The 27,610-nt window shown below is 44.6% G+C and overlaps 1 protein-coding gene across 1 annotated transcript; it reads right to left on the bottom strand.

Annotated features, from left to right (window-relative positions):
- Positions 1-32: 32 nt before the first annotated feature.
- On the bottom strand, positions 33-27,610 carry LOC144791878 (gastrokine-1-like). Its single transcript, XM_078666663.1, has 6 exons — positions 27,510-27,610; positions 26,890-26,943; positions 8,998-9,135; positions 8,556-8,678; positions 4,005-4,140; positions 33-315 (listed from the first exon to the last, which is right to left on the bottom strand). Exons 1-6 carry the CDS (start codon positions 27,564-27,566, stop codon positions 236-238), a joined length of 588 nt encoding a protein of 195 aa, XP_078522789.1. The 5' UTR covers positions 27,567-27,610; the 3' UTR covers positions 33-235.

Here is a 27,610-nt window from a genome sequence, read left to right as displayed (position 1 = left end):
TTCAATAGAAATCAAACAAAGAAAGAAAAGAAAGAAACAACAAAATGGAGTTGGTTTCAATATTTTTTTTTATTAGACAAGCAGAAGGAGGCTTTCTTCTACATGGCACACACCCAAAGGGGACTGAAGGCAACTAAAGAGGAACGTAAGGATCACAGCTGCAGAAAGAACACACTGACTGCCAACACAAGAACATTCAGGGGCAATGGAGACCAGTTCCAGCTAGGTGCTGTTCTTATATGCCGATGCAGAGGTTGACATCCACCACCCACAGGATTCCAGCATTCAAACAAACTCCAACATAAAAGCTGGCACCTAGAAGTAAACGAAAAGAAGGAAGAGGAGCTCTAGTCATATTAAAAAGAAATCCACACATGCCTCGCACTCGAAAGTACTGAAACAGCTGTACGAAACATGTCTTTCTGTGGGCCAAGAATACCTGCCTGATATTTTTGAATATTTACATTTACTATTTTTGCAAGACATGGTAGGCTTTGGATACTCGCCAATTACGTACAAAGCTTTCAGAGACAGGAGCATTTGGAAAGATGAGCTGCAAAAATAAAACAAGCGTTGGCAAAGCCAACAGGTCGTGGTTTAATTTTTGAACGCATGGAAACATAGTGTAAGCCCATTAGAGGCAGACACATGTAAGAAACGAAAGCTAGTCTATATTCAGGGCTCCCCTGACTTTTGCCCTAGAAAAAACGAAGGCCAGATGGCAAGGGAACCTTCATTCTAGTGATTTTATTGTCTCTATGACAGGCAGGGGTCCTTACCTCCTGTGCTACATTTCAACTTAAAATGAATAGAAGGCTGTATTGGAGGTAAGGATGGAGGGTTAGAAAGGGAGTCATATTTAATAAAGTTGTCATCAGCTTGAATAAAGAAAGAAAAAGCATCCCTGGACCGGGAGAGACTAATGAGAAGTCACCAGGTTAGAAGGGTGTGTGAGGGACACGAGGATCAACACGGAGGTGAAAAAGGCAGGAATGGGAGGGTGGAATGAGAGGATGTGGGGGTGGCAGAAATAAAGAGTCAGACACCTAGGAAAGAGGGAGGGGTCAAAGACAGAAACAAGACGGAGGTGTAGGAGAAAGGAACGAGGAGCGAGCAACCTTTGGCAGATGACCGGTGGAGTTGCCCTACGCAACTATTGAGGAGTTTGGCTCTGGTTCCCCCCTTGGCCGACACCTACCCTCCTGATAGTCAGACACTGTTTCTTTTCTCGTCGCCTTGTTGTGTTCCCTTCCCCCTCCATCACTCTTTATTCTTCCTCTTCTATTCCTTCCCTCCCTCCCCCAAATCTCTCTCCCCTGCCTGCTTTTTCTTCCCCACACCTGATCCAAACCGTTGTTACTCATGTATCCCTAGTAACTACGTACCTGAAACTGTTGTTATTATGTAACTATGTTTTGAAGCAATTCTACCTACTCATGTGAAGTGCTCTGATACCTCTGGGTGTAGCCAGCGCTATATAAAACTTTTCAAACAAAAAATAAAAAACATATGGGAAAGGGGACAGAATGGGGCAAGCTGGAGCTGGCACAAGAAGGGAAGTGGACGGGTTGGTAACGAGGAGAAGACAGAGAGGCTTATTGTTGTAAAATAATCCCTTATGCATTCAAAGCAAGTACTCCATTTGAGGTGGTAAGATATATTCTAACAGACAATTGCTTCCGGTTAACCAGGAGGCTTCTATTGGCTGAGTCATGATGTGATTAAGAACGTCTCAAGCCAATGGTCGAAAGAGAAGGGCCAAAAAAAATCTATTATTGAAAGGGCAGTATCCAATATCCACGCTAAGCATGTTATAGGTATTTTTGACAGATGCACTGTCAAATCCTAGATCTAAAAACTGCAGTTATCTAGGTGGCAAATACCCATGTTACAATGTCAGAAAACAGTGGTACACCAGGGGTTTAATGGCTATCATAAAAAGTCTATCTGTCATTCTTTCTGAATTTCCTGTTGGTCTTTGTGCTTTCACTACTGGCCCATGAAGTTTCATCATTTGTGAGTTTTACTTTTGGGGCAGGGAGTTCTGTCTTTTTTACGTTTCCGGCATAAAGTACCAACATTCGCAATTATAATGCTGACTCAGTAAATTCTGTACTTTTGTGCCTTTAGCCTATGGAGAGTTCCAGTATTTTTGCTTAAGCTAAGGGATTGAGGCAGAAAGTTCCATGTTTTTGCCACTGCATAGATTTCAATGCACCAAACCGCCAGGGATTGTGGTACTGGTACTATGCACACTTTGAACACCAATGACATCACAAATATGGACTCTTGCTGACTCATCCTCTCAACAGCCTCCTGTTCGACTCTGAGGTGACAGGGAAGGCCATTTTCTCTATTGAATGTAAAAGTAATCTTACAGCCCTGCGCACTTCCTGTCCCTCCACTGTTTCCATTGACCTCTGAGACCAGGAGAAGAAGAATAGGGAGTACCATTAGTGCCAAATGAAAAAACAGGGGATCGCAGCGGCTAACCCCACTGCCCACTGAACCCTAAATGACTTTCACCTTTAGCTCATGGACAGGGAGTTCTGTCTCTTAGGTACATGTATCTGCAATGCCCATTTTTGCTTTTTTTAGAGGTTGAGGATTACAGGGTGGGTTTGCGGTTTCAGTGATCTCAGTTGAAGTGGATTTTTTAAACTGGCCAGTAGACAGGCCTAGAACTAATGCCTTCCTATGAATCCAAACCAAGCTAGACAAGTTTCTATGCACTGACGTGTCACAAAGTATCATTTGAAAAAACTGAAAGCATGGCTAAGTCAACCTCCTGAAAATCATGCCTGGAAAAGTCCACCAGGTAGAGAAACTATTATTGAGGGGATCTTACTCTTCTCACGCCTCTTTGGAGGAGGAGAAGTTCTTTTTTAAATAACATTCATATCCCAAGCAAGAAAGGGCTTGTTCATCACCAGTGTCAGGGCATCGTCAGATATAGAGAGAAACTCAGGTCTGGGAACCTCCCAGAGGAAACTGCTGAACCTTTGCTCCAGATACCGCAGTCAACACCAACAGCTGAACTACAAGCAGACTGCACACGTATCCCAGCCAATCTATAACATTGTAAGTAGGTGACAGGCTATATGGCAGGCACAGGATAGCATGCTCATCCCATCTGATAAATTTATGTTGGCAAGGGTACATTAACCCTAATAAAAAGGGGAACATGAAAAAAAGGGATAGAAAAGTTGCCTTTCTTGTCAGTGGGACCATTGCTTTTGCTTCTCAGGGAGCTGACCTAGAGCAGCTCTCGAGCCATACCCAGGGCCTCCTTTATGAAAAGTGATGCATCGCTGCGTGAAAACAGCGATGCGTCACTTTTTACTACGCTCTCCCTGCGACACTAACGATGCGTCATATTTACAGTATGACGCATCATGTCGCAAGGAGTCACAGATACGTCAGTATTTCTGACGTATCTGTAGGCTCAAAAGTGACGCATTGCTGGAGTGTGCACAAAAGTGACGCAACTCCAGCAATGTGTACTTTCACATGGGCAAGTCCCATGTTGTTAGTGCCTGCGTCAGTCTTACGCCTGCCATGAGGCAGGCGTAAGATTTTGACGCATTAGCGCCCAAGAAATGGCGCAGTCGTCACTTCTATGACTCTTTCTTGCGTCAAAACGCCCCCTTGCATACATTATACCTGCCGCAGGTATAATGTGGCGCAGTGGTTTACAAAGTAACACATCTACCTAGATGCGTCACTTTGTAAATATGGTGCTACAAGGCACATTTTTTACTCTGCTGGTGCGTCACAAAAAGTGACGCACCAGCGGCGTAAAAGTGACGCAAGGGCTCATAAATAAGCCCCCCCAATACCCAGCTAACCAGCCCCAAAGTAAATGGCTGCCACTGAAATTGTATGTACATTTACGGAGTTCCAGTTACATTAATTGCATGTCATTTCTTGTCTGGATGATGTATGAGAGAAATCTGGGCTGGATCAGGACTTACATTGTACACTCTGGTTTAGTGGTTACTCACCTTGCACCTCCTCAGCCAGGTAGGTAGGGATTCCTCTGCAGAGGGCTTCGATGGGTCTTCCATATTGGGTCAGATCTTGAGCTGGCATCTTTGTGGCAGCGTACTGCAGCGAGCGTGGGGGTGCTCCCTGTGGGGCCTAAGGATGGAAAGGAAGGGGACAGAGAATGAATGTTCAGTCATTAAAGCAGGTACAGTCATTTGGAACCTCAGAAAATCATTTTCCATGTCTAAAACAGTCTTCCTCAGCTGTATCCAGGATAGAGTCTGAAAGAGGATTGTTAATGATTCAAAAACTACTACGTCAAATCGATGGGAATTTACTGAAAAGTCTGCCTTAATTGTCACTGCCCAAAAACCCACAACCAAAGGCCATTCTCGATCACATCCATGTTAGGTAAACTTAGGGGCGTTTCGGAGAAGCATCTGAGCCATGCTGGCTTAGTTTTTGAGATCAGTGCCTTTGATTATTTGGGTTTAAGAGTTTGGATCAATGATTATCAATGAGAGCCAATTTTCAAGCTAGACTCTCGATCCCACCTGATTACTTTGACCTCTTAGAATACAGGAAGCGCGCCGGAAGCCGTCGCTGTACTTCCTGCGTCTGCGCTGATGCGAGCAGGAGCCTTCTCAGTGAGGATCATGGTGCTACGTTCCGCTCTACATCCAGACTGCTGTTATCTTTAGTACTTTCTTTCAGTTTGTTAAGGTGAACTTTGGTGACTACAAGGAATTTTACCATGCGGCAGCTGAGTTGGAAGTTGTCGCCGAAAAAGCATGCCAGCACCGCTTGCCTGCAAGACAGTATCTGTCTTTCGTTAAAAAGCAGTCTCAGGAGGGTCCGGAATTCCTGTAGTAGTTCCTTACAAGCAGTAATAAGGTGCACTATGTTTTCTTCGCAGTCGCCACATAGTAGGCACATTGCTGGTATCGTAGGGCTTAGCCAGGGAGGCAGGTGATTTGCAGAGGGCAGCAGCCCTAGGTGAAATTTCAAGAAATTCTCCTTTGTCTTTTTGGAGAAGCCGGCTGGAGATAAGCTTGGGGCGAGAGTTTAATGTAAGATTGTACAGTGAGCCAGCCATGTGCACACTCTGCCAGGGAGGCGTTTACTGCAAGAGTGATTCTTTCCTGGGTATATTGTTTACTACTTTTTTTAAGCCTGCCAAGGTTCCTGGGAGTTCCCATAGCTATCGTAGCCCCAGCTGGTTGATAGTGGCCTCCAGGTATAGCCTTGCAGGGCAATTCTCTTTGGCTTGTAGTTCCTTCCACAGAAGGGCATTTAGCGTTTTCGGTTCTTCCATGCTTATTTTGGGCCCGTTTTTTATGTATGTTCCTTTGCGTGCCAGCTCTGCTCTCGGGAGTCCAAATTCAAGCCTCATCTGTGCGGGAGATGTGTACCCCGGCAAGCTGAAGATCATTTGCAGTGCTTTTGCTACAGTGCCGTCTACAGTGTCAACGTCTCTCCCTCTCATTGCTTCACTGCCATAGACGATAGATGGAATTCATTTTGCCTGGATCACCCTTGTTAGAGGGAGGAGATCGTGTTTTTTTAGATTCCTTAGAGCTACCACTGTTATTAGTCCTCTATTTTTTATGGCTTTGCCTTGTGGCCTGAAATTGTCCTTGTAGTCTATGATGACCCCCAAGAATCTGTATTCACGTACGGCCTCCTAGCTTCCTCATTGCCAAATACCAGTTATTTGGTGTTTTAGCATTGTTGATGTTAATACACATAACTTTGGATTTTTCTTGGTTGTTACTTAGCATATTAATTTCAGAATATCGTGACGTGATGTCCAGCAACCACTGTAGGCCTACCGAGGTCCGGCTAACGAGCACCAGATCGTCCGCGTAGAATAGGTTGGATAGCTGGATGCCCCCTAACTTGGGTGCGTGTGAATTGCTTTCGTTCAGCAAGATTGATAGCTTTGCCATAAAAGAGGTTAAAAAGTGTTGGTGCAAGCACACAGGCTTGTCCTACCCCTGTGCTTGTTGGGATCTTCTTTGATAGATTTTTTCCTGCACCTAGTTTAACTTGCACCCAGGTGTTGCTGTGCAAGAGGATTAATTGGTTTAGGAGCAGCAGAGGAATGTTCAGCTTTAAAAATTTTTGCCACAAAAGGTTTTTGTTAACGTGGTCGAATGCAGAGCTATAATAAATTTAACACAGATATAGAGGTTGTTTTGCTGTGAGTGTAGCCTCAATCATTAGAGATAGAGCTAATACATTGGTGGTCGTCCCCATATTTTTTAAGAAACCGGTTTTGTTGTATGGAATTGCTGTGACTTCTGCTGCCCCTGATGTTAATTCCTGGAGTAGTAGGCCCACAAAATATTTGGCCTTGTTGTCAAGTAGGGCTACAAGCCGGTAACTTCTTGGGTCATTCCGGTTTCCTTTTTTATATATTGGGGAAATGATTGCTCCCCTCCAGGATGAAGGAATTGTTGATGTTTGCAAGGTGTTTTCAAACATTGGTTTAAGTACGGCGGCCCAGAAATCCGGCTCTTGTTTAAACAGTATGGAGGGGATCCCATTTGGTTCTGGTTCTCCCTAATTTCTTCCCTCTGAAATTTTTTCACAGATCTGTGCATTAGTGATTGAGATTTCTTGTTCTGCTGCTTCAATTTCGTTAAACTGCAGTTGTCTGGCTTCAGGGTAAAACGTGGGATTGTATGTCCCTTGTCTGATTTCATGAGCTTCATTAAAGTGTGAACCAAGGAAAGTTGTCCAGGCCTCTTCTGTGGCATAAGATTCGATGCCCTGACTCCGCTCGCTGGTTAGATTGTTAATCTTTTGCCAAAATTGTGCGCTGTTGTTGGTTTTAGCGCTGTATAGGAGTTTGCCAAAAGAGACTCATCTGCTTCTTGTTTAAGTCGCCAAAAACAGCTTTCTGCTGTCGTCCTTTAGCTGTCTCAGCTCCTGTTAAGGGGCGGGGTCTTTCCTTAGTCTTCGAAGAGTTTGATTAATCGGGGTTTTTAGCTTTTTTAGTTGAACGTTATTTCTGAAATTTGGGGGTTTCCTGTGCTTCAGGGCTTGGACAACTCCTTCAGAATGGAGGTTTCCCTTTTTGTTCCAGTGTTATTTTGTAGTGTTTTAATAAACACCTCCGAGCTCTCAATTGGGTCTGGTGTTGCTGTTTGTGCTTCACCTACTGCCTGCTTAGCATGAGAAAGGAGACTTTGTGGATCATCTGTTCTGCATTTATCCGCCTCTCATTAGTGGTACATTCTGAGTTGTGCGCATTAGCAGTTGGTGGACATAGTATTGAGAAAGCCTTGATCGTTACTTCCTGGGTCAAGTGGTTGCTGTGGTCTAGTGAGCCAATGTGGAAATGCCTTGCCATTCGATACAAACTGCGCGAGAAGAATGTGAAGTCAATTGTAGAGCTGGCCATTGCGCTGTGGAACGTTGCTGCTTGATGGAGGTCCCCTGAAAATCTGCCATTAAGTGCTCGGAAGCCCAACTCTTCTAATGTTGATAGTAGTCTCTGTGCTGTTTTCGAGCTTCTACATCCAGAGGTTTTATCTTGAGAACTTGATTCCCATACAAATGGGTCCTCCTAGTAATTGGTATCTGTAGTTTGATTACTGAGCATATTTAGATAGAAATCGCCGCTGATAATCATGCTGTCTGTTTTCTCAGCCCTTAGTAATTTTATGAGCTCTTCCTTCAGCTGTGGGCTCCTCTGTTTTTTTCTCGCGGATGTAAGTAGAAGTTTATCAAGATTATGTCCTCCTTTTTATCCCACTCCCGAGTAGATATTCGTGGGACATGCATTGTATTTGGTGGGGCTAGGTTGTGTGCCAGGAGCGTTACTGCATAGATGCTCCTTATGCAGCTGTATATGGCAAGGCCACCCTTTTTGTGACCAAACGTTGCACTCTGTGTGGGGGGGATGAAGTTCAGGTTGTAACCAGGGAGTGCTGACAGAGAGTCAGACCAAAAAGGATTCACTTAATAAAAGACACTTAGGACACTGTACCTACTATGTCACAGCTTAATCAGAAATCTAGAAGGAGATCCTAGGTCAAGGTAGTTCGTACTGGTCGACAATGTATGATATGTAACTTCTTGTTTAGAATTTTAGATAGGGTTCTGAGGTAATTGCGACTACAATGTCATTGATTGTTAAAAATTCTAAAATGAGCCTTTAAAGAAAACAATATAAACCGGTGAAACATTAACCATTTTTGTTAACTATTCGGACTAGAACAAGATGAAAAGCTAAGCCCACGTTTACAGATAGATTTGCTCTGAATGAAACTGAATTGAAAATGCAACTGAAATATGTACACAAATTTGGCTTAAAACTGTGGCTCACTGTGTCTAGAACTGATCATGCATATGGAAAGAGGGATGGAATCATATCTAAGTAATAAAAATTCCTAAGATTGTGCTCTTTTTAAGCTATCTGGTTTGCAAACGAGAGCCATCTTTATTTTAGTGCCCAGGCCTATTTCCTGTCCCTTTCCGACCCTGGTTATGCTCAACAGATCTCAAGTTCCTCAGTTGACAACTTAGGTTTTAGATCACACCTCATCATTTAGTCTCACCTTTTCAATTGCCTGCTTTTCTTTGGTAAATTGAGCAAGTTCTTGGATGCTGGGTACTTGGTTCCGGTTCATCCTGTTGACGTAGCAGGCTTTCTTGGCAAACACTCGAGTAGCAACAAACCCCTGCAAAACAAGCATTCTAATTAGAAGTCTAATTTATAAGTTTGGGCAGAGGCTATTGGAGAGATAGACTAGGAGCAGCAAATATTTGTGACAAGACATCTGAAAATTTGTGAATGACAGTGCTAAGATATATAGGCTCCCGGGAAAAAAATGAAACGTCTTTTGTTAAAATAACAAATGTCGGTGCCACCGCTGTAGAAGGTACAGCAGGCCACCTAATTTAAGTACAAGAAAGCCAACTGGAGCTTAGCCTAAAACAGCATACTGCCAGCAGACAAGCAAGAGGAGGATTTTCTTTTGCCTCTTGACCAGAACTCACATTGCCGTAGTCCCAGATGGAGTTCCAGGAGTTCCAGCCGGCGTTGGTGTCGATGTTGGCAATGTGGTCCTGGTTGTTGATATTCACCGTCTGGTGCACGTCACCACCAATGTTGCCTTTATTGGTGAGCCTGACCGACTGCATTGAGAAACATACACATTAGTCAACTGCAACATAGAATACTGTCCACCTCCCATTAAAGATATCCTTTCAGGTATCCAGAAAGCATATCTGCAGCTATGCACTGCACAGCTCGATGAAGTATTGTGTAATAAGTAATTTTGAGCTTTGACGTGCAATTGCGTAAAAGCCATTCATCTATACTTTAAGGAGCTTTGGTTCAGCCTCTTTCAGCCATTGGCTACAGGAACCTGCAGGGATCGGCTTTATACATTGTCAATCACATCTTGGATTAGTTCACAAGAATTATTTAGTCTCACATTCTTTCTGTTGGCTGTCTGGATGTATCCTTCTGCCTCCACTGAAATACAAGTGGGCCTAGTTTACATCAGAAAAGTACACTGCTGTCACACATTAAGGGCCATATGTAGCAAGGTACCCATTTGCGATTCTGAAATAGCGATTTTTAAGAAATCGCTATTTCAGAATCGCAAATTGGTATGTATGTACAAATTCGCAATTTTATTTCAAATTCTTAGTATTCCTTAATAGCGATTAGCAAATTGCGAATCACAATTAAGGAATACTTTCCCATTCATTTCTATGGGCCAGGAGGCCCATAGAAATGAATGGAAAGGTATCCTCAATTTTGCAATTCGCAATTTGAAAATCGCAAATTGAGAATAATTTCAAGGGTGCAGGGGTGTCCAAAGGACACCCTGTTGCACCCCTGAAATAAGCGTGGGTGCACATGTGGTGCACATACATGCCCTAAGGGCATGAATGTGCATCACATGGCACTTTGAAAAATGCGAAAATGGGCATTTTTCAAGGAATTCACAAATTACCACCAACTTGAAGTTGGTGGTAATTTGCGATTCCTTAGGGACAATTAGCAATTTTTTTTGCTTCATACATTGCATTTAAGGAATCGCAAATTTTGTGATTCCTTAAATGCAATTGCAAAATAAGGAATCGCAAATTTTGCGATTCTTTATTTTGCACCAGATTTTCCTTTATGCATACCATTTTGCAAATTTGCATTCGCAAACGCTGAAATTCTGCGAATTTCGGCGTTTGCGAATGCAAATTTGCTTAATACATATGGCCCTTAGTTATTTACCTCATTTATGCACTTTAGCACAAAACAGTCATTTCATAATTGTTTTGCTCTGTTCTAAGTATTTTGTTCATTGCTTTTGTCATACAAGTTAAAACCTACTGGCTTTGCCATTGCTTGTTTTATTATGGCGCTTGTGATAATAGGCTTTCATTTTTGTTGCATAACGAATAACTCTAGTTTCTCACGTCCAACTCAACAATTATACTTTACTGACCCTTGAAAGAGTAAATATTGAGTCTGCTTCCCAAGACCCCCTATATATTAATGGAAATCATATGCAGCAGAGGCATTGCATTGTCCTACTGAGTTACAATGAATTGCATTGATGAGAAAAAAACAGAAAATAAGCCAAACTCGAGCTTGGCCAGACTAATATTTGCTTCCAGATAAGCAAGTACGGTTGCCAATTTCCCAAAATTCTTTTGTATCATTCCTAAAACAGAACGCCTAGAAGTGACTGATTATTTTAAATAAAAAGGATTATATACTCCTGGAAAAGATTCATTATGTTTTCATCAGTTGTAGGTGGGAGGTCCTGAGGGTGGGCTAATCATTTCTTAATGGCTATTGCATCCCAGGAAAAGACTATTGCAAAAGGAAGTGTCACATGAAATGTACAACACAGACATATGTCATGGATGCTTTAGATTTTTTTTTTCTTTATCATTCTGTTTTTTTTCGCTATAGGGAAAAGCAATCTGCACTCAAATCACATAGAACATTTTGACATTAAACATATTTAAAATCGCATTAAGAGGAGAAAGGACACAAAGCTATCACTGACTGACAGTAATTTTGATAGGGAGGGCGTGGGCGGGCCACACAGGCACCCATATACACACACTCACTCACACCCATGTATTCACAAATGCACACACACCCATTCACAACACTCACAAAAAGTCATACATTTATACATACACGCACGTGAGAGAGCGCAAACTGACTTAAATGTATGAGTACATCACACTTACCTGTAGTAAGCACAAATCATGAGGAGAAATGCCATGAGTGCTAATAGTATCTGTAATTATATTCTGAATGTATAGCTAATGTAGAGATTTAAGTAGAAGTGGAACTAATACAGAAATGTGTGACATTATATGATTTTAGTAGATGTGATTATTTCTGAATCCATGTCGTGTAGCTGTTAAAATGTAAGATGGTATGTGGTTAAACGCAGAATGTGGTAGGCCTCAGGGCCAGAGCTAAAAGGGAAGGTGTTTCTTTTCACGACACAGATTGTATTAATGTTTTGGTCATTGCATTAAATGGGCCATGATTTATAGAGATGTTTACTGAATAATAGAATAAGAATATTAACATGCTTTAATTAATGAAGAAGTTGAATGCTATAATCATGATGAGAAATATTGTAGGCCTGAAATGTTTTAACATCGATTTGCACGTACATGTCTGGGCTGAGAAATGTTGCAAGCCTTTTTTGGAAGTCTATGAGAGTTGGGTTCTTGGCTGCAGATATCTGTCTGCAAAGGAAAAGGGGGGATCCAATTATAAATGAATGAATAGAGGTCTGTTCAGTAGACGGCCCAGACATGGAGGAGGGTTCCGGAATGTTTAAGGGGTATCAGCGGGCCGGAGAAGAGTCTGAGAAGCAAGGTCAACTCTAACGTATGAGGCCCAATACAAAGCATCATGGAAAAAGCCAGAAGCTACACCACGTGAGGGGCGTCTCGCAAGGGGCGTCTCAAATGTTGTTGACTGTTTTGTATTAGGGACAGCACCCCTGGGTGGAGTTAGAGCAGATACCTGAGGACCCTTTAGAGAGCGGATGGGTAGGCAGAGAGTGGTCATGACTGGAGAACTATAGGTTTTCACCAAGAGACTTAGAGTGAGTGACTTCCCTTGGGGGTCATTCACTGCTGACACCTTTGTTAGGTTGGGACTTGGTTAAGTAGGGATACCATCTAGAGCAGGGTAGGGACAGCCTAACCTGTGCGTTTTCCTCCAACTTAAATGAAGGAGAGATATGCGTCAATGCTGATAGCTTTATTATTCTTAGAACTTGTGTTAGTGATTTCCGTTGCTCGTCTGAGGGCTTTCCGAGAGCACATGTATGTAATTGGACCTGTGTATCTCGTGAATCTCATTCTGAGATGCCTGTATTTGCAGCTTATCATATCCTTACAATAAACTTTTGAAAGCTAGAAGTTGTTTGTGATCTTTGGGAGCAGAGTCCTTTATTGGGTGAACTAGCTTGCAGAGAGGGGCACTTTCTTCCTCCAAGACAGGCAACAAAGGTTCAGTCGACCAGATCGAGGTTTGGATCAATAGTGATGAGGTATCGATCAAAATCTCGCCCTTCCAGTTGGTAGCAGAGGATGGTTGCCTTCTTGAGGACGGTGACCTAGGCCAGGTTAGCTTACCCCAAGGCCCCTAGAGATCGATGATCGGAAGAACAGCCCGCTGAAGAAGATCCGGATGACGTGAGACAGAAAAGGCAGCAGTATCGGTCGAGAGTGAGTATAAAGGGTTATGCGTGTTAGATTGCGGTGTTTTGTATTGTATCTATGTTGTAATGTCTGGCGGAGTTGAATGTCTGTAGAGTGACTGTGGAACAGGTTGTGAGCGCGCGCAACCGGTGGAAATCTTAAGTTCAAGGAGAGCTTAAGTGGTTCGGGTGTATCGGACACCCAGAGTAATCGTCAACTAGTGTGAAGGGGGTCATGAGGTACCATTGATCACCCGAAAGACCGAGATAGGGGGACCGTAAGAGTGAGTGCGTGAGTAACGGACGCTGGTCGGAAGTTACTGTGTGTGTAAGCAACCTATCAGAGAGACGATAGACATTTCGTCAGTTGTGTTGACAATTACATATAGACTGTGGACGTACAGTCGAGAGAAGTGACCGCTTGGTCGGAAGTAGTCATTTTTCGGTGTATGAATGGGACGCATGCATAACCGGGAGACGAGTTGAGAAAGGAGGGGTGCTGCTGCGAAGCGGAGAAAAGTGACGTCAGAAAGTGTCGCGACGTGATTGGCCGACCGAAGAAAGACCGCGCCGTGATAGGCCAGCTAGAAAAGACGTCAGAAAGGGTCGCGACGTGATTGGCCGACCGGAGAAAGACCGCGCTGCGATAGGCCAAGCTAGCAAAGCCGCGACAGGATTGGTGGATTGTCATCAGGAAGTAAACAGAGTAGCGAGGCTGGATATTGTGCGCATAATTATGAAGTGTTTTAAATGGCTGAGAGCGGTGTTTAAAAAAGAGAAGCGGGGATCGTATGAAGGGGAAGAAGCCCCGCCGGAGGGTACGCCGGCTCGTTATATGGCAGTGAATGTTGGGCTGCATACGATCCTTTGGATATCAGAGTGGAGTAAGATTACTGAAGGAAATGAGGAACTGACGTTCCCGAAGTACGGGACGTTCAGATTAGAGGTGTTACATCGATTAAAATCAGTCATGACCTCAATGAGACCCTTGCCTAGACCGACCCAGTTTGAAGCTCTTGATGCATGGATTAGGGCAGCGCATGAAAAGAATATGAACAGACGACAAGAAAGGGTGAAACGATCGGTAAGGGCAGTGCAGGATGCCAGGTGGGATGCGGATGCTAAAAGATGGAGAGTGCATAACATGGAAGTAAATAAACTGTACCCAGTGTTAGAGGTGCCCGTAAATAAAAGCCCCCTAGAAGAAGATGAGAGCGAAACAGAGGACAGCCTGATAAACAGATTACTGACAGACAGGCCACCCCCGTATAATAGAGCAGGGGGAGAGGTCGAGCATACAGAAGGAGAAAAGGGGGGCAATGCAGGAGAGCATAGACCGCTTCCCAGTTCAGAGTGGGATCCTGAGGCAAAGAAAGAGCTGTCCCAGCCTAGTCAGGTGCAACAGGTAGTCGGGAGGTTTGTGGTACAAAGAGCGCCGGAAACGGAAAGCGCCACATCCTACGCATTACCAGATGCACTACAGGTACCTGTTACCATAGGTCCTATAATATCGATATATGACCAAGAGAGAGCAAGAGGGGAAGAACGGGTACGGAAGGACAGAGAAAGAGCAGAGAAGGCAAGAAGGAACGATACGATCAATTCCCCAAGTCAGATGCCGATACCGAGAGAGTGGAGCACCCCGATGCACACAGCAGGGGACCCAGGAGGAGATCCTGGGGGCCCTAGATGGCCAGTGGATCTGAGGGGATCTGGACGAAAATCCTTTCAAGAGCTAAATGAGTACATGAAGCAGTGGGATGAGGCAGTGAAGGCTCAAAAGAGCATCATAGCTGCGGAAGCTGAAAGGGAAAGTCAGGACAGCCGAGCTCGGACTCACTGCGGGGCTGGGGAGAGCAGCCCGGAGTGGGACTGTAGAGAGAGAGATAGTAGGGGAGTCACCCATTGGGCCCGGAGAGGAGATAGAACAGACCTGGAAAACGGGGGCCCCGGGAGTGGAGGGGTGGCGCGCCCAATACTCAGTGAAGGGGAGAGGAGAGCGCAAGAGTACAGAAACAGCTTTAAGTGTCCACACTGTGTGCCCGGCACCAGAGAACTGAATGGGAGTTGTGAGAGGTCGCACCATAGTCCCTGTGATGACGGAAATGAGCGCAGCCCAGGGAATATGGGGAACCAGGAAGGATCGTATCAGATACTGAGTGATACTAGGCAAAGAGAGAGTAGAGACCAGAGGGAAAATAACATAGAGGTGTGCGGTGAGAGGAGAGAAGAAGAAGAGAGTGGGCAGAGCAAGAGTAGGGGTAACAGGCCCGTGTTCCATCACCTTCCAAGATCGGATGGCCGAGCATGGGACCTGGAGAGATGGGAGCAAGGGAGGGCACCCATTAACTCTCCCGAGCCCAAACGTAGAGCTCGAAGTTGGGATGGTAGGGAGACCAGTGAGCCCCCTTCGAAAGACATATTGCGAGCTGAGATAAAAGCCAAGAGACTCGATGTCGCCAGTTTAAGGTCAGACCTGGATGATATGGTAGATGGTACCCTGCCTTTAGAAAGAATGGAAATGTATGAACAGGATGAAATACTGTATATGGCAAAGGACATTACTCGAAAAGCGAGAGCAGTCCATGAGAAGTTAGTCGAACTAGCAGGCAAATATATGGTGGACTTGTCAAGAACCAAAGCATTACAGGGTAACCACAGGCTACATTATACAGATCGAGACCTAGATGAGAGGAGAACGATTGGGCTGAAAACGCACATAAGGGAACTGATCGCTGGAATAAGGACATGGAGGGCACTAGATAAGTGGGAAGAGAGGTGGTCCAAGAAAGGGACCGGCAGGAGAAGCACGCTTGGTATGACACCAGGAGGACAGCAGGGAATAGAAGCTTACCCTTTGCGTGAAGTCGCAAATGGGAACTATGTACATGTCCCTTGGAGTAGGGGAGATTTAGCTGCTTTTACCACCTCCTTCCCCAAATTACGGGAAAACCCAGTGGAGTGGTACAAGCAAGTGGAGAGATTTGTAAAAATCTCAAAGGTCCTATGGATAGATCTGAACACGCTGTTTGACATTGTAGTACCAGGAGATCTGTGGACAGCATGCAAGGTTAGCGCTGAGTGGCCCACAACGGAGCCAGAGAGAGATGCTAAGACTAATGGGCCGTCCGAGATTGTGATGGCAAAATTCGAGAGAGTGATGACTTGGCTGAAAGAGAAAGTGCCAATGCAAGACATAGATTGGGTCAGAATAGACCGAACAAGACAGGAACCCAAAGAGACAGTCCACGAATATTACGAGAGATTGCTGAAGGCGTTTAAACAGTATAGCGGCTTGGATGTAATGGATCCAAAAGACATAGGGCAATTTGTGTCCAAGTTCGTCCTGGGACTGAGACCGGATATTAGTTTAATGATTCAGCAACACTCGATTTGTTGGCAAAGTAAACCCCTAGACGAAATACTGAGATATGCCAGGTACTGCTGTGATGAGATAGACTCCAAGGCTAAGAAACTAAAAGAAAAGTTGATGGTGGTACAGATGCAGGCAGCAGGAAAGGGGGGACAGCAGCAACAGCAGCAAGGGACAGGTACAGGAGGAAAGAAGCAGTACAGTCAGAACAAGGGCAATGAGGAGAGTTCCACCTTTAGACCCAGAATAGATATAGCTGCCTTGAAGAAAACGACTAGGTGCCACCAGTGTAACGAGGTGGGGCATTGGAAACGCGAGTGCCCCTACAATGTAGAGATAGGAGAGCAAGAGATAGAGGAGGAAGAGGTCCAGAGCGCGCCTACAAGAGGGGTGACGCCATACCAAGGAAAGGTGCTCAAAGGGGGGGGGGCTCCTCCCCGAGCCCAGTTCCCGCAACCTCCTCGAGTAGGGACTATGGGTAAGACCTATAGACAAATGCCCCTGTTTGTAGAAGGGGAAGAGTGCTATTATGTGGACCCATTAACCGGACAGAGAGTGGAAAGAGAAGACTGCACCCTCGGGGCAGCCTTGGAGGTGGACCAGAGGGGACCCTATGTAGAAGCAGAAGTAGCAGGGTGCCCTACGACATTTCTGGTGGACACAGGAGCCACTAGATCCACGATCAGATCAGCTGCAGTTCCAGACCTGCCCATGTCTGGAGAGACCATACAGGTGGTGGGGGTCGCAAACAGGAGAATAACCAGCCAATTGACAAAACCGGTACAGGTGAAAATAGGGAAGTACAGCGATGAGCACCAGTTTGTGGTTTGCGATTCAAGTCCTGTGTGTCTGCTAGGAAGAGACCTGTTGTGTAAATTGAATTGTACTATATATTGTACACCTCAGGGAGTGGAGGTATTGACCAATGATGATGATGCAGACTTCAAAGTTGCAAACTCAAGAATATGCGTGGAGCTGTATCCTACTTTAACAGTAGATGAGCTCCCCTGGGACTTGAGAGAGACAGTGGCACCAGAAGTATGGGATTTCACTGGGGAAGAGATAGGATTGGTAAAAGGGGTGGACCCAGTGAAAATTGTAGTGAAACCGCATGCTGAGTTCCCAAGAACACCCCAATATAAATTGACTCCAGAAACGATTGCAGGCATAAAACCCGTGATCGAGTCCATGATTAAACAGGGAATACTGAAAGAAATCGTGGGTAGTCCATGCAACTCCCCGATTATGGGTCTGCAGAAACCAAATGGGAAATTTCGGATAGTACAGGACCTTCGAAAGATTAATAACATAGTCGTTTCGTGTTGTCCAGTGGTACCGAATCCATCAGTGATACTGTTTCAGATTCCATTCCAAGCTGAGTGGTTCACTGTGATCGATCTTTGTCAGGCTTTCTTTTCGATCCCTCTGGACGAAGAAAGCCATTTTCTTTTCGCATTTAAGCTGGAAAATCGCGTCCTAACATGGTGTCGTATCCCTCAGGGGTATACAGAGAGCCCATCGATCTTTAACCAGCTTTTGAAGAAAAATCTTGAAAGTCTAGTGCTGCCCCAGAAGTCAGTTCTGGTCCAGTACATAGACGACCTCCTCGTGGCGTCAGAAACAGAAGAAGCTTGCAGGGAGGACTCCATTGCTTTGTTAAATCACCTAGCTGCCAATGGGCACAAGGTGTCCCCGGGAAAATTGCAGTACTGCCTGACAGAAGTGCAGTACTTGGGACACAGAATAGAGAAAGGCAAACGAAAGGTGTCACCAGACAGGATAGAGGCGATCATGAAAATGAATGCGCCTAAGACACAGAGAGAGGTCAGGATGTTCCTAGGGATGGTGGGTTATTGCCGACAGTGGATCGTGAACTTTTCACTGAAAGCAAAGCCCTTGCAAAAACTGACGCACAAGGAGGTGAGCGATCCGGTACCATGGGACAAAGACTGTTTGATGGCATTCCTACAGCTGCGAGAGGACCTGTGTCGTGCTCCGGCATTGGGAATGCCTGATTACAATAAACCATTTTTTCTTTACTGTTGTGAGAGAGAAGGTTGCGCGTTGTCTGTGTTAGTCCAAATCCATGGGAATGCCCGTAGACCAGTTGCTTATTTCTCGGCTACTTTAGACCCAGTAGCCGCAGCGTTGCCCGGATGTCTCAAATCCGTTGCTGCAACGGGTGTCAGCATTGAGAGATGTGAAAATATCGTCATGGGGCACCCGTTAGAGGTGTGCGTGCCCCATTCTGTTGAACTGTTGATGACCAGGACCAAAACACAGCATCTGACCAACAGCAGGCTCACGCGATATGAGCAAGTTATTCTTGCTGCAGAGAATGTGACCCTCAAGAGATGCTCTGTTTTGAACCCTGCTACCTTGATGCCACTCCCAAATGATATCGAGGATGATGATGAATGTACAGACCATGACTGCCTCGATGTGACTGAACTATGCACCAAACCCAGACCCGACATCGTAGATGAGCCACTGACCGACCCAGACGAAATTTTCTTTGTCGATGGCTCATGTGTAAGAGACGAAGTTGGGCAGTTGAGAGCAGCTTATGCTGTTTGTACAATTGCTGGAGTTGTGGAAGCTGGGTGCCTGGAAGGAGTACACTCCGCTCAGGTAGCCGAGATTGTTGCCTTGACACGTGCGTGCTTGGCCAGCAATCAAATTCGAGTCACCATATACACCGACAGCCAATATGGTTATGGGGTAGTTCATGATTACGGGCAGTTATGGTCTCAAAGAGGCTTCATGACCTCTTCAGGCTCTCCCATTCGCAATGGAGAGTTTGTGCGCCTGTTGTTAGAGGCGTTGCAATGCCCAGCAGGTATCGCAGTTGTAAAGTGCACCGCACATACCAGAAATGAGGACTTCGTTTCAAAAGGCAATAGATATGCTGATGAAGTTGCGCGGTATTGCGCGGAACAAGGGTACTCTTTCACAGAGGTGGAAGTGGGTGGAATAAATGTAAGGTCTGAATTAGCCATGATACTGGAAACTGTTGATACTTGGGATGAACTGTCAAACATGCAAGAAAATGCTCCTGATATTGAAAAAGAAACATGGGAAAAGGCAGGATGTGTAATGGGTGAGTCCCATTTTTGGGTCTCAGCAGACGGCAGAGCAGTGTTGCCCAATGAAATGGTGAGTCCAATGGCTAGACTCATACATGGTCCCGTACACTTAGGGAGAGATGCTATGCTGAGAGTGTTTAGACAGACTTGGTACAATCCTAAGTTTAGAATAGCAGCAGAAGCAGTGTGCCAGCGTTGTGTAACCTGCCAGCAGCTGAACGTAGGAAAAAGAACACCAGTTGCACTGAGCCACATAGGAAGGTCTGGAGGTCCGTTCAATAGAATGCAGATAGATTTCATTGAAATGCCAAGGTGCAACCGCCTCCGCTATGTCCTGGTGGTTGTTTGTGTGTTCTCCAGATGGGTTGAGGCATACCCTACACGTAGGTGCGACACCCTCACAGTGGCCAAGTTACTGCTTAGGGAACTCATTCCGCGCTTCGGGGTGCCGGCCTTTTTGGAATCAGATAGGGGAACACATTTTAACAGCGAGCTTGTGAAAATGATTTGTGCAGCTCTGAATATCGATCAGAAGTTGCATTGCAGTTACCGACCAGAAGCCTCAGGAATTGTGGAGCAGATCAATGGCACGATCAAGGCCAGAATAGCCAAAGTTTGTTCCTCAACGACCCTGAGTTGGCCTGACGCCCTGCCATTGGTTCTCATGAGCCTTCGTAGTACCCCAGACAGAAGAACGGGGTTATCACCACATGAGGTGTTAATGGGGAGAGCAATGAGGCTGCCATCTGTCCCAACTACTGCACTGTTAAATATCACAGATGATATGATCCTGGACTATTGTAAGGGGCTGTCTGACGCCATTCGTTCTGTGTCCCTTCAGGTGCAGGCTGCCGAGGTTCCATCGTGCCAGGGCCCGTGCCATGACCTGTACCCTGGGGACTGGGTCCTGGTGAAAAAACATGTGAGAAGAAGCTGCTTGGATATTCGTTGGCGTGGGCCCTTCCAGATCATCCTGATCACGAACACAGCTGTGAAGGTGGGAGGCCTGCCCAATTGGATCCACGCGTCACATACGCGAAGGGTTCCAGCACCTCGGGAAGAAACAGCTCCTCTCTCGGATAGACGTCCAGAAGAGGACCGAGAAGCCATAGAGGGGGCTAGCCAAGCTGTAGAGGTGCCAGCGGAAGCAGGGAACGAGTCTGACCAAGCTGAGGACGGTCAGTACAACAGCGAAACGGAAGACGCTACAGAAGGAGAAAGTAGCTGGGAGTACGAGTCAGACACTGACAGGTCTGACAGAGAGCGAGAACAGACAAGAAGGAGAAGGAGTAGAAGGGCACGTGGAGAAGCTAATTGGCCGCAAAGAAGGAGCTCTAGCCTGAGGTCAACTCCAGAGGTAACCCTTCCTCCGATATCAGAAGACTCAGACCCAGAAGAAGGTGCTCAGGGCGCTGAAGCACCCGACCGAAGAAGGTCAAGAAGAGTGCGTGTGCCTAACAGAAGATACTCCACACCTGAGTGGACATATCTGGCGACAAATGTCTGTGAAACCGGAGACGGGGAGGATCCGAGCGGTGGTGGTGTCCAGTTCTGAGCCCATTGTCACCGTGGAAATACGACTGTTGGTACCCGGAGTCGAACAAGAAGGGTCACTAACATTCATGCTCCCCAGACCTCCCCGCCTCAGCAAGTTAAAACACATGTTCCTTTCAGAATTGCAATTCCCCGACTTTGGTACAACGATAACAGCACATGAAGAGCACAATCTTCGTTTGGAAATACTGAACTATGCTATTGAAGCTACAGGCACAAACCTGATAGTAGACTGTTAAAGGACTTTGTAAATAAAACAAGCAGAAAAAGAAGATTACCTAGCGCCCAGGAAGCAGAGAATTTTAGGGAACTTCCCTTGAGTTGATGGAGAAGGGCTAGGGTTGTCTTTATTGAACTGTTAAAGGACTTTTGCGAAGAAGGTTGTCAGCTTCCAGTTGTGTGGATTCTAAAGACAAAAGGATTAAAAGAGACTGTAAAGGAACGAGAGGAAAAGAACTTTTTGCTAAGATAAGAGAGAGCCATATTGTCTGACGAAATGGAGGCCGGCACCCAGAACCGCAGAGCTAAATGTATAATAGGTACACTAATAGTAGGAGTGATAATATTAATAGCTTTAGTGGTAACAATTTCTTATGTAAAGGGACATGAGGAAGAGGCAAAGGTAACTGATGTGAATTCTGTAGAAACGCTTACACTTACTGTTGCTGGTGAGAAAAGGGAAAACACTCAAGAGAAAGCGTTATTAGCTGCAGAAGCCCGCAGGTTACACGTAGATGAGTCCCAAGGAGACTTTAGGTCAAATGCTTATGCTAAACTCTTATATGAATACGTGGATGCCATGGAGGTTAAGGATTGTTACGTCTGCATGCAGTTGCCGGCGTCTGTAGATGAAGGCATTAGATACCATCACCTCCCGCTGACATATGGCATTACATGTAGCTTATTGCTTAGTATATTTTATGAGAGAGATAGTTTCGAATACTATTTCTCCAATTATGATTCAGTGTTGCCAGAAGTCCCAAATTATAAGCAGATGAACAAATGGGACTACTGGAAGAGTGAAGACAGATTGGCCAAGTTCTTCATTCCTTGGATTACCTTAGATACTTCACATGCCCGTAGAAATAACCTGACATGCAAGGTGTCAGAAGTCGAGAAGAAGTTCATAGGGCAGGTGGATGATCGTTACAGGAGACAAAAGATTTTGAAAAAATCAGGACAATGGAAAACAGATTGGACCGAGGAAGAGAAGGCACACAAGAGAAAGGGTAGTAGTGGTCCAATAGCTTTAGATAAGACGCAGAGAGGAAAGCTATGTCTTCACCGAGCCAAAACGTATTATGAAAATGTATACGTGGGAGAAGTCGACTGTGAACATGCTTTCAATATAGAGTACTATACTAAAGATTTCCTGAAGGGAATGCAAGTGATTCCAAATGTGTATTTTGTATGTGGAAGAAATGCCTACGTGAGACTACCTGACAACTGGTATGGATCATGTTACTTAGCAATTGTCTTCCCCAAAATATATCATGCACAAGACTTAGTGATCATTGAGGGCAAGACATCATCGAGGGGAAGGAGAGATATAGGAGATGCAGAAATGGTTGGAGATGTCTTTGGAGCTATGTTCCCTCTTTTGGGAGTAATCCTTAATGATGTTAAAATTAGACGACTGGCAACAGTTGTCGACAGGTTGTCTGCCAGCACTGCTCAGTCCTTAATGCTGGTAGAAGGAGAGATGCAATCGATAAGGGCTATGGTTCTTCAGAACCGTCTTGCGTTAGATGTCCTACTAGCAAAAGAGGGCGGAGTCTGTAAGGCTTTGAAGGTCCAGGAATGTTGTACTTACATTCCAGACAATTCGAAGCCCCTTGAGAAAGTTATTAGGAACATAACTAATATTCACAAGGAGATCGAAGACTTGAGTAGAGAAAATGTCTGGGAAAAGGTGGGCCACGGAATGAGTGAAGTTGGAGGGTGGATTTCCACCTTAGGCAAAAGCTTTGTGTGGTATATACTAAAACCTATCATCATAATATTGATCTGTGGGATTATATTGTGGGGATTGGTGAGGGTATTCAAATGGTACAGAGCAAGAAGGTCAGAAAGGGCCCAAAGAGAACAGCTGCAGAGATTGGCTGCCATACAAGATAATCAGTACAGGAGCCTGAGGGCTCTGGAAGCGCAGAGACAAATCATGCCAGCAATAACTGCAGTCTAAATGTTAGTGATGACCCCGAGAGGTCATCAAAGGGGGGAACTGAGAGAGCGCAAACTGACTTAAATGTATGAGTACATCACACTTACCTGTAGTAAGCACAAATCATGAGGAGAAATGCCATGAGTGCTAATAGTATCTGTAATTATATTCTGAATGTATAGCTAATGTAGAGATTTAAGTAGAAGTGGAACTAATACAGAAATGTGTGACATTATATGATTTTAGTAGATGTGATTATTTCTGAATCCATGTCGTGTAGCTGTTAAAATGTAAGATGGTATGTGGTTAAACGCAGAATGTGGTAGGCCTCAGGGCCAGAGCTAAAAGGGAAGGTGTTTCTTTTCACGACACAGATTGTATTAATGTTTTGGTCATTGCATTAAATGGGCCATGATTTATAGAGATGTTTACTGAATAATAGAATAAGAATATTAACATGCTTTAATTAATGAAGAAGTTGAATGCTATAATCATGATGAGAAATATTGTAGGCCTGAAATGTTTTAACATCGATTTGCACGTACATGTCTGGGCTGAGAAATGTTGCAAGCCTTTTTTGGAAGTCTATGAGAGTTGGGTTCTTGGCTGCAGATATCTGTCTGCAAAGGAAAAGGGGGGATCCAATTATAAATGAATGAATAGAGGTCTGTTCAGTAGACGGCCCAGACATGGAGGAGGGTTCCGGAATGTTTAAGGGGTATCAGCGGGCCGGAGAAGAGTCTGAGAAGCAAGGTCAACTCTAACGTATGAGGCCCAATACAAAGCATCATGGAAAAAGCCAGAAGCTACACCACGTGAGGGGCGTCTCGCAAGGGGCGTCTCAAATGTTGTTGACTGTTTTGTATTAGGGACAGCACCCCTGGGTGGAGTTAGAGCAGATACCTGAGGACCCTTTAGAGAGCGGATGGGTAGGCAGAGAGTGGTCATGACTGGAGAACTATAGGTTTTCACCAAGAGACTTAGAGTGAGTGACTTCCCTTGGGGGTCATTCACTGCTGACACCTTTGTTAGGTTGGGACTTGGTTAAGTAGGGATACCATCTAGAGCAGGGTAGGGACAGCCTAACCTGTGCGTTTTCCTCCAACTTAAATGAAGGAGAGATATGCGTCAATGCTGATAGCTTTATTATTCTTAGAACTTGTGTTAGTGATTTCCGTTGCTCGTCTGAGGGCTTTCCGAGAGCACATGTATGTAATTGGACCTGTGTATCTCGTGAATCTCATTCTGAGATGCCTGTATTTGCAGCTTATCATATCCTTACAATAAACTTTTGAAAGCTAGAAGTTGTTTGTGATCTTTGGGAGCAGAGTCCTTTATTGGGTGAACTAGCTTGCAGAGAGGGGCACTTTCTTCCTCCAAGACAGGCAACAAAGGTTCAGTCGACCAGATCGAGGTTTGGATCAATAGTGATGAGGTATCGATCAAAATCTCGCCCTTCCACACGCCCACACCAGAAACGTTTAAAAATATAAAACTTACCTGTCCTGCAGGCCCCTTTGAGCTGCATGCCTTGGAGGTCCCAGGAGGGTTTGCACTGCTGCCTTCCCTCATTGGCTGACCTTAGGTCAGCCAGTGAGGTGAGGTAGCAGTCCCTCACTGGTCACAGATTAGGATGGGGCGAGTGATGAGTGCTGACCCCTCACTCTGTGACAAGGTGTCGCTGATTGACACTCGGCCTTGCACACTTCAGGGTTTAAAACTGAAGCACCCAGGTCTGAGGCAATCGGTGACTCTTCCCCTCACCACGAGGGGGAGGGCCTCAAGGAAATGTTGCCAGGCTGAGGAGGCCAGGTCCACAGGGCTATAAAATCCTCAGCCTGGCATAGTTGAGCTAAGGCAGCCAGGTGGTTGTGCATTTAGTGCATGTCTAGCTCTTGGCTTCCTAACCTAAACAAGAAGAGTGTCTGTCATGCTGATCTTTTGCTCAGCCTAACAGACACACTTCTTCTCTGACGAAGTTGAGGGAGGGTGGCCCCTTCACACATATTGACGGGCCACAGCTGATTGCTTTATCTGGCCTTGGGCCTCTGGTTCCTAGGCCTAGAGGCTAAAGCCAGGCTGCACTAAAGACACTCAGACATTGAGGCAGGTCACTAGGTTGTGTTGCTTTCTTCCTGGTACAAAGAGGATGTGGCCTAGAGGTTTCATCAAGACTGCTCACTTTGGAGTCGGAGTTGGCTTATATGCACAATTTTGGTTTCTTGATGTTAACATGACAGACAAACTAATACTAGGAAGCAAGCATGCTGCTATGAGCTAACAACAATAATTGTTCAAGATATCAAGATGCAATCAGTCAAAAATGTCCTTTCCAATTAAGCAATGTCTTTCAAACAGCTATGCCCAATTTAGGTTTTTTTAAGTTGGAAGGAATATGGTAATTGCCTGGTAACCATTCAAGAACTGTTTACCTTTGTAACAATATTTAGTAGTAGAGACATATTGATGCTACATTTGGTATATATAACACAGGGAAGTTTTGTAAAACTTCAATGACGCATCCTAAACTGGTTGATAGTGCCCATCACTATAAACAATCCAAAGGTATACAAATTCTGCTTAGTCATGCTCATAATTGTAAACAAATTTTACCAGTTTCAGCAATGAAAATCCACAGACAAATAGGCTGATTGAACTTTGATATGGTCAAGAATGCTGACCCAGATCAAAAACTCTAATCCAAACATCACAATATTAATCCCTACTAAAGGGTCCAGGGTCAACACTGCTGACCTATGTTTTCAGCAACACTGATCCATCATTAAAAATGTAAATCCATTGGCAAAAATCTGGCTTGTGGAGCACTAATGCGGATCCATGTTTAACAGTATCAGTAGGGGGACATCCGTGTCATATAGCTGTCAATGCTAATCCATGGTCTCCAAAGCTGATTTATGTGAACAATGCTTTCCGATCAAGGATTAACAACAAAAGACCAATGATGACAATCCAGGGTTACCAATGCTGATTTCTGGTCCACAATGCCAATGCATGCATAACAGATCTAATTTATGGTCAGCAATTTTACTTCATGCTCACCAAATGTAGCCAGTTGCCTGTAATGGTAAAGCTTTATCAATGATCAAAAATGCTGATCTGTGGTCGATGATGATAAATGTTCAACAATGCAGATAAGCTTTCAATAATGATTATCAGTGGTCCTCAACTTTAACTTAAGGCCAACAACACGGACATTTGGCCAAGCCTGCCAATCCATTATCAGCAAATAGAATGTATGCTCTACAATTTTACCGTAGTCAACAATAGTAATCATTGGCCATAATATGAAACTATTGTCAACATTGTAGATCACTGCTGATGATAAATGTTGAATAATGATCAACAACACCAGTGTATTGTCATACATGCTGATCCCTTATCAACCGAGTGGATCCATGACCAACAAGTAAAATCTATGGTTTTACTATTTTGATATGATGGCCAACAATACTGATCCATGGTACAAAATGTGATGGTGAACACATCACTTTCATAGCCAACCATGCTAAACCAGCAACGTGTTTTCCTATAATCATCCCCATAACGTTAGGCAGACAGATACAAATGGGCAAAGGACAGGCGAAATCCGCAATTTGGTTTGACACAAATGAATATTAGTTACCCCAGATAAACCATGTGCAATCATCCTAAAACCTGCCCACATTTTGCTTTAAGGGCACTGTATAAAAATTCTAAGCAATGTTAATGACTATGGATCTATGAGAAACAACACCATCAGTCAAAGACTGAGACAAATAACAGTGAGCTCTTGTCAACAGTGTATAACAGAGTAAGATTACACGATAAAACTGATTTCAATGATGATCAAACACAATCAGAAATGCTCAACTAGCACAAATATAGATTTAATACTGCCCGTGACATCAAGAATGATAAACCTAGGATTGCTTCTCTATTGCTAAGTGAAGTAGTTAATTGCTTTCCATTGCTGAGCCAACACTGATTCTATTGCTATCCCAACGTATGATATTCACTTACATCATTAGCCAGAGATTTTGTCAGGAAGACTCCCAAAAGAGCAGCAAAGAAAATCTGAAATGCAAACAAAAATGTATTGGTTTTGTTATGCATCGTGCAATTAATAATTTTTTTGCAAACATTTGATGGACTCAATCAATCAATCATACTGGATTTGTTTAACACAGCTATTCACCCATGAGGCTATCCAGGTGCTGGACTACAGCTGGGTACAGATTTTTGATTGCAAATGATGAAGTTGATGCGAATACGTTCATCTTGCTGTGCTGAACTTCGATTTACAGTGCTTTTAGTAGGTATTTGTCAGGCACACTAAATACACACCTTGAATTCACTCAGGCAGCAGAAGGGGATAATTCCTGGAGATAGTGGTATACATAACACTCATGAAATGTAATGAACATTTCTGACCCAGTTGCTATCCGCCTGGTGTGTCCCACATAGATCTCGGGTGCTCTTCTACATTTGATCTAAAACATGTTGCTCATTCTTTGGCATCCTGCTTACTACCTTCTACTCAATAGTGAGCAGTCCCCTTTTACAGGAAACACATTCTTCTAAACCACACCTTTACACTGAAGTTTCAGCTACTAGAACGCAGAGTAAAGAGGTCTACTTACAGCAGCCTTCATGTTCCTCTCCAGTGGGGCGGCACGCGGCTGAGAAGAATCTAGCATGGAGTGAGTTACCACCCAACACCAAAGGGTTTATATCTGTTTTA

The sequence above is a fragment of the Lissotriton helveticus genome, chromosome 11 (genome assembly GCF_964261635.1).
Source record: "Lissotriton helveticus chromosome 11, aLisHel1.1, whole genome shotgun sequence".
Lineage (NCBI taxonomy): Eukaryota > Metazoa > Chordata > Amphibia > Caudata > Salamandridae > Lissotriton > Lissotriton helveticus.
Note: the sequence above shows the minus strand (reverse complement) of the source record. Positions and strands in the feature narration are given on the sequence as shown.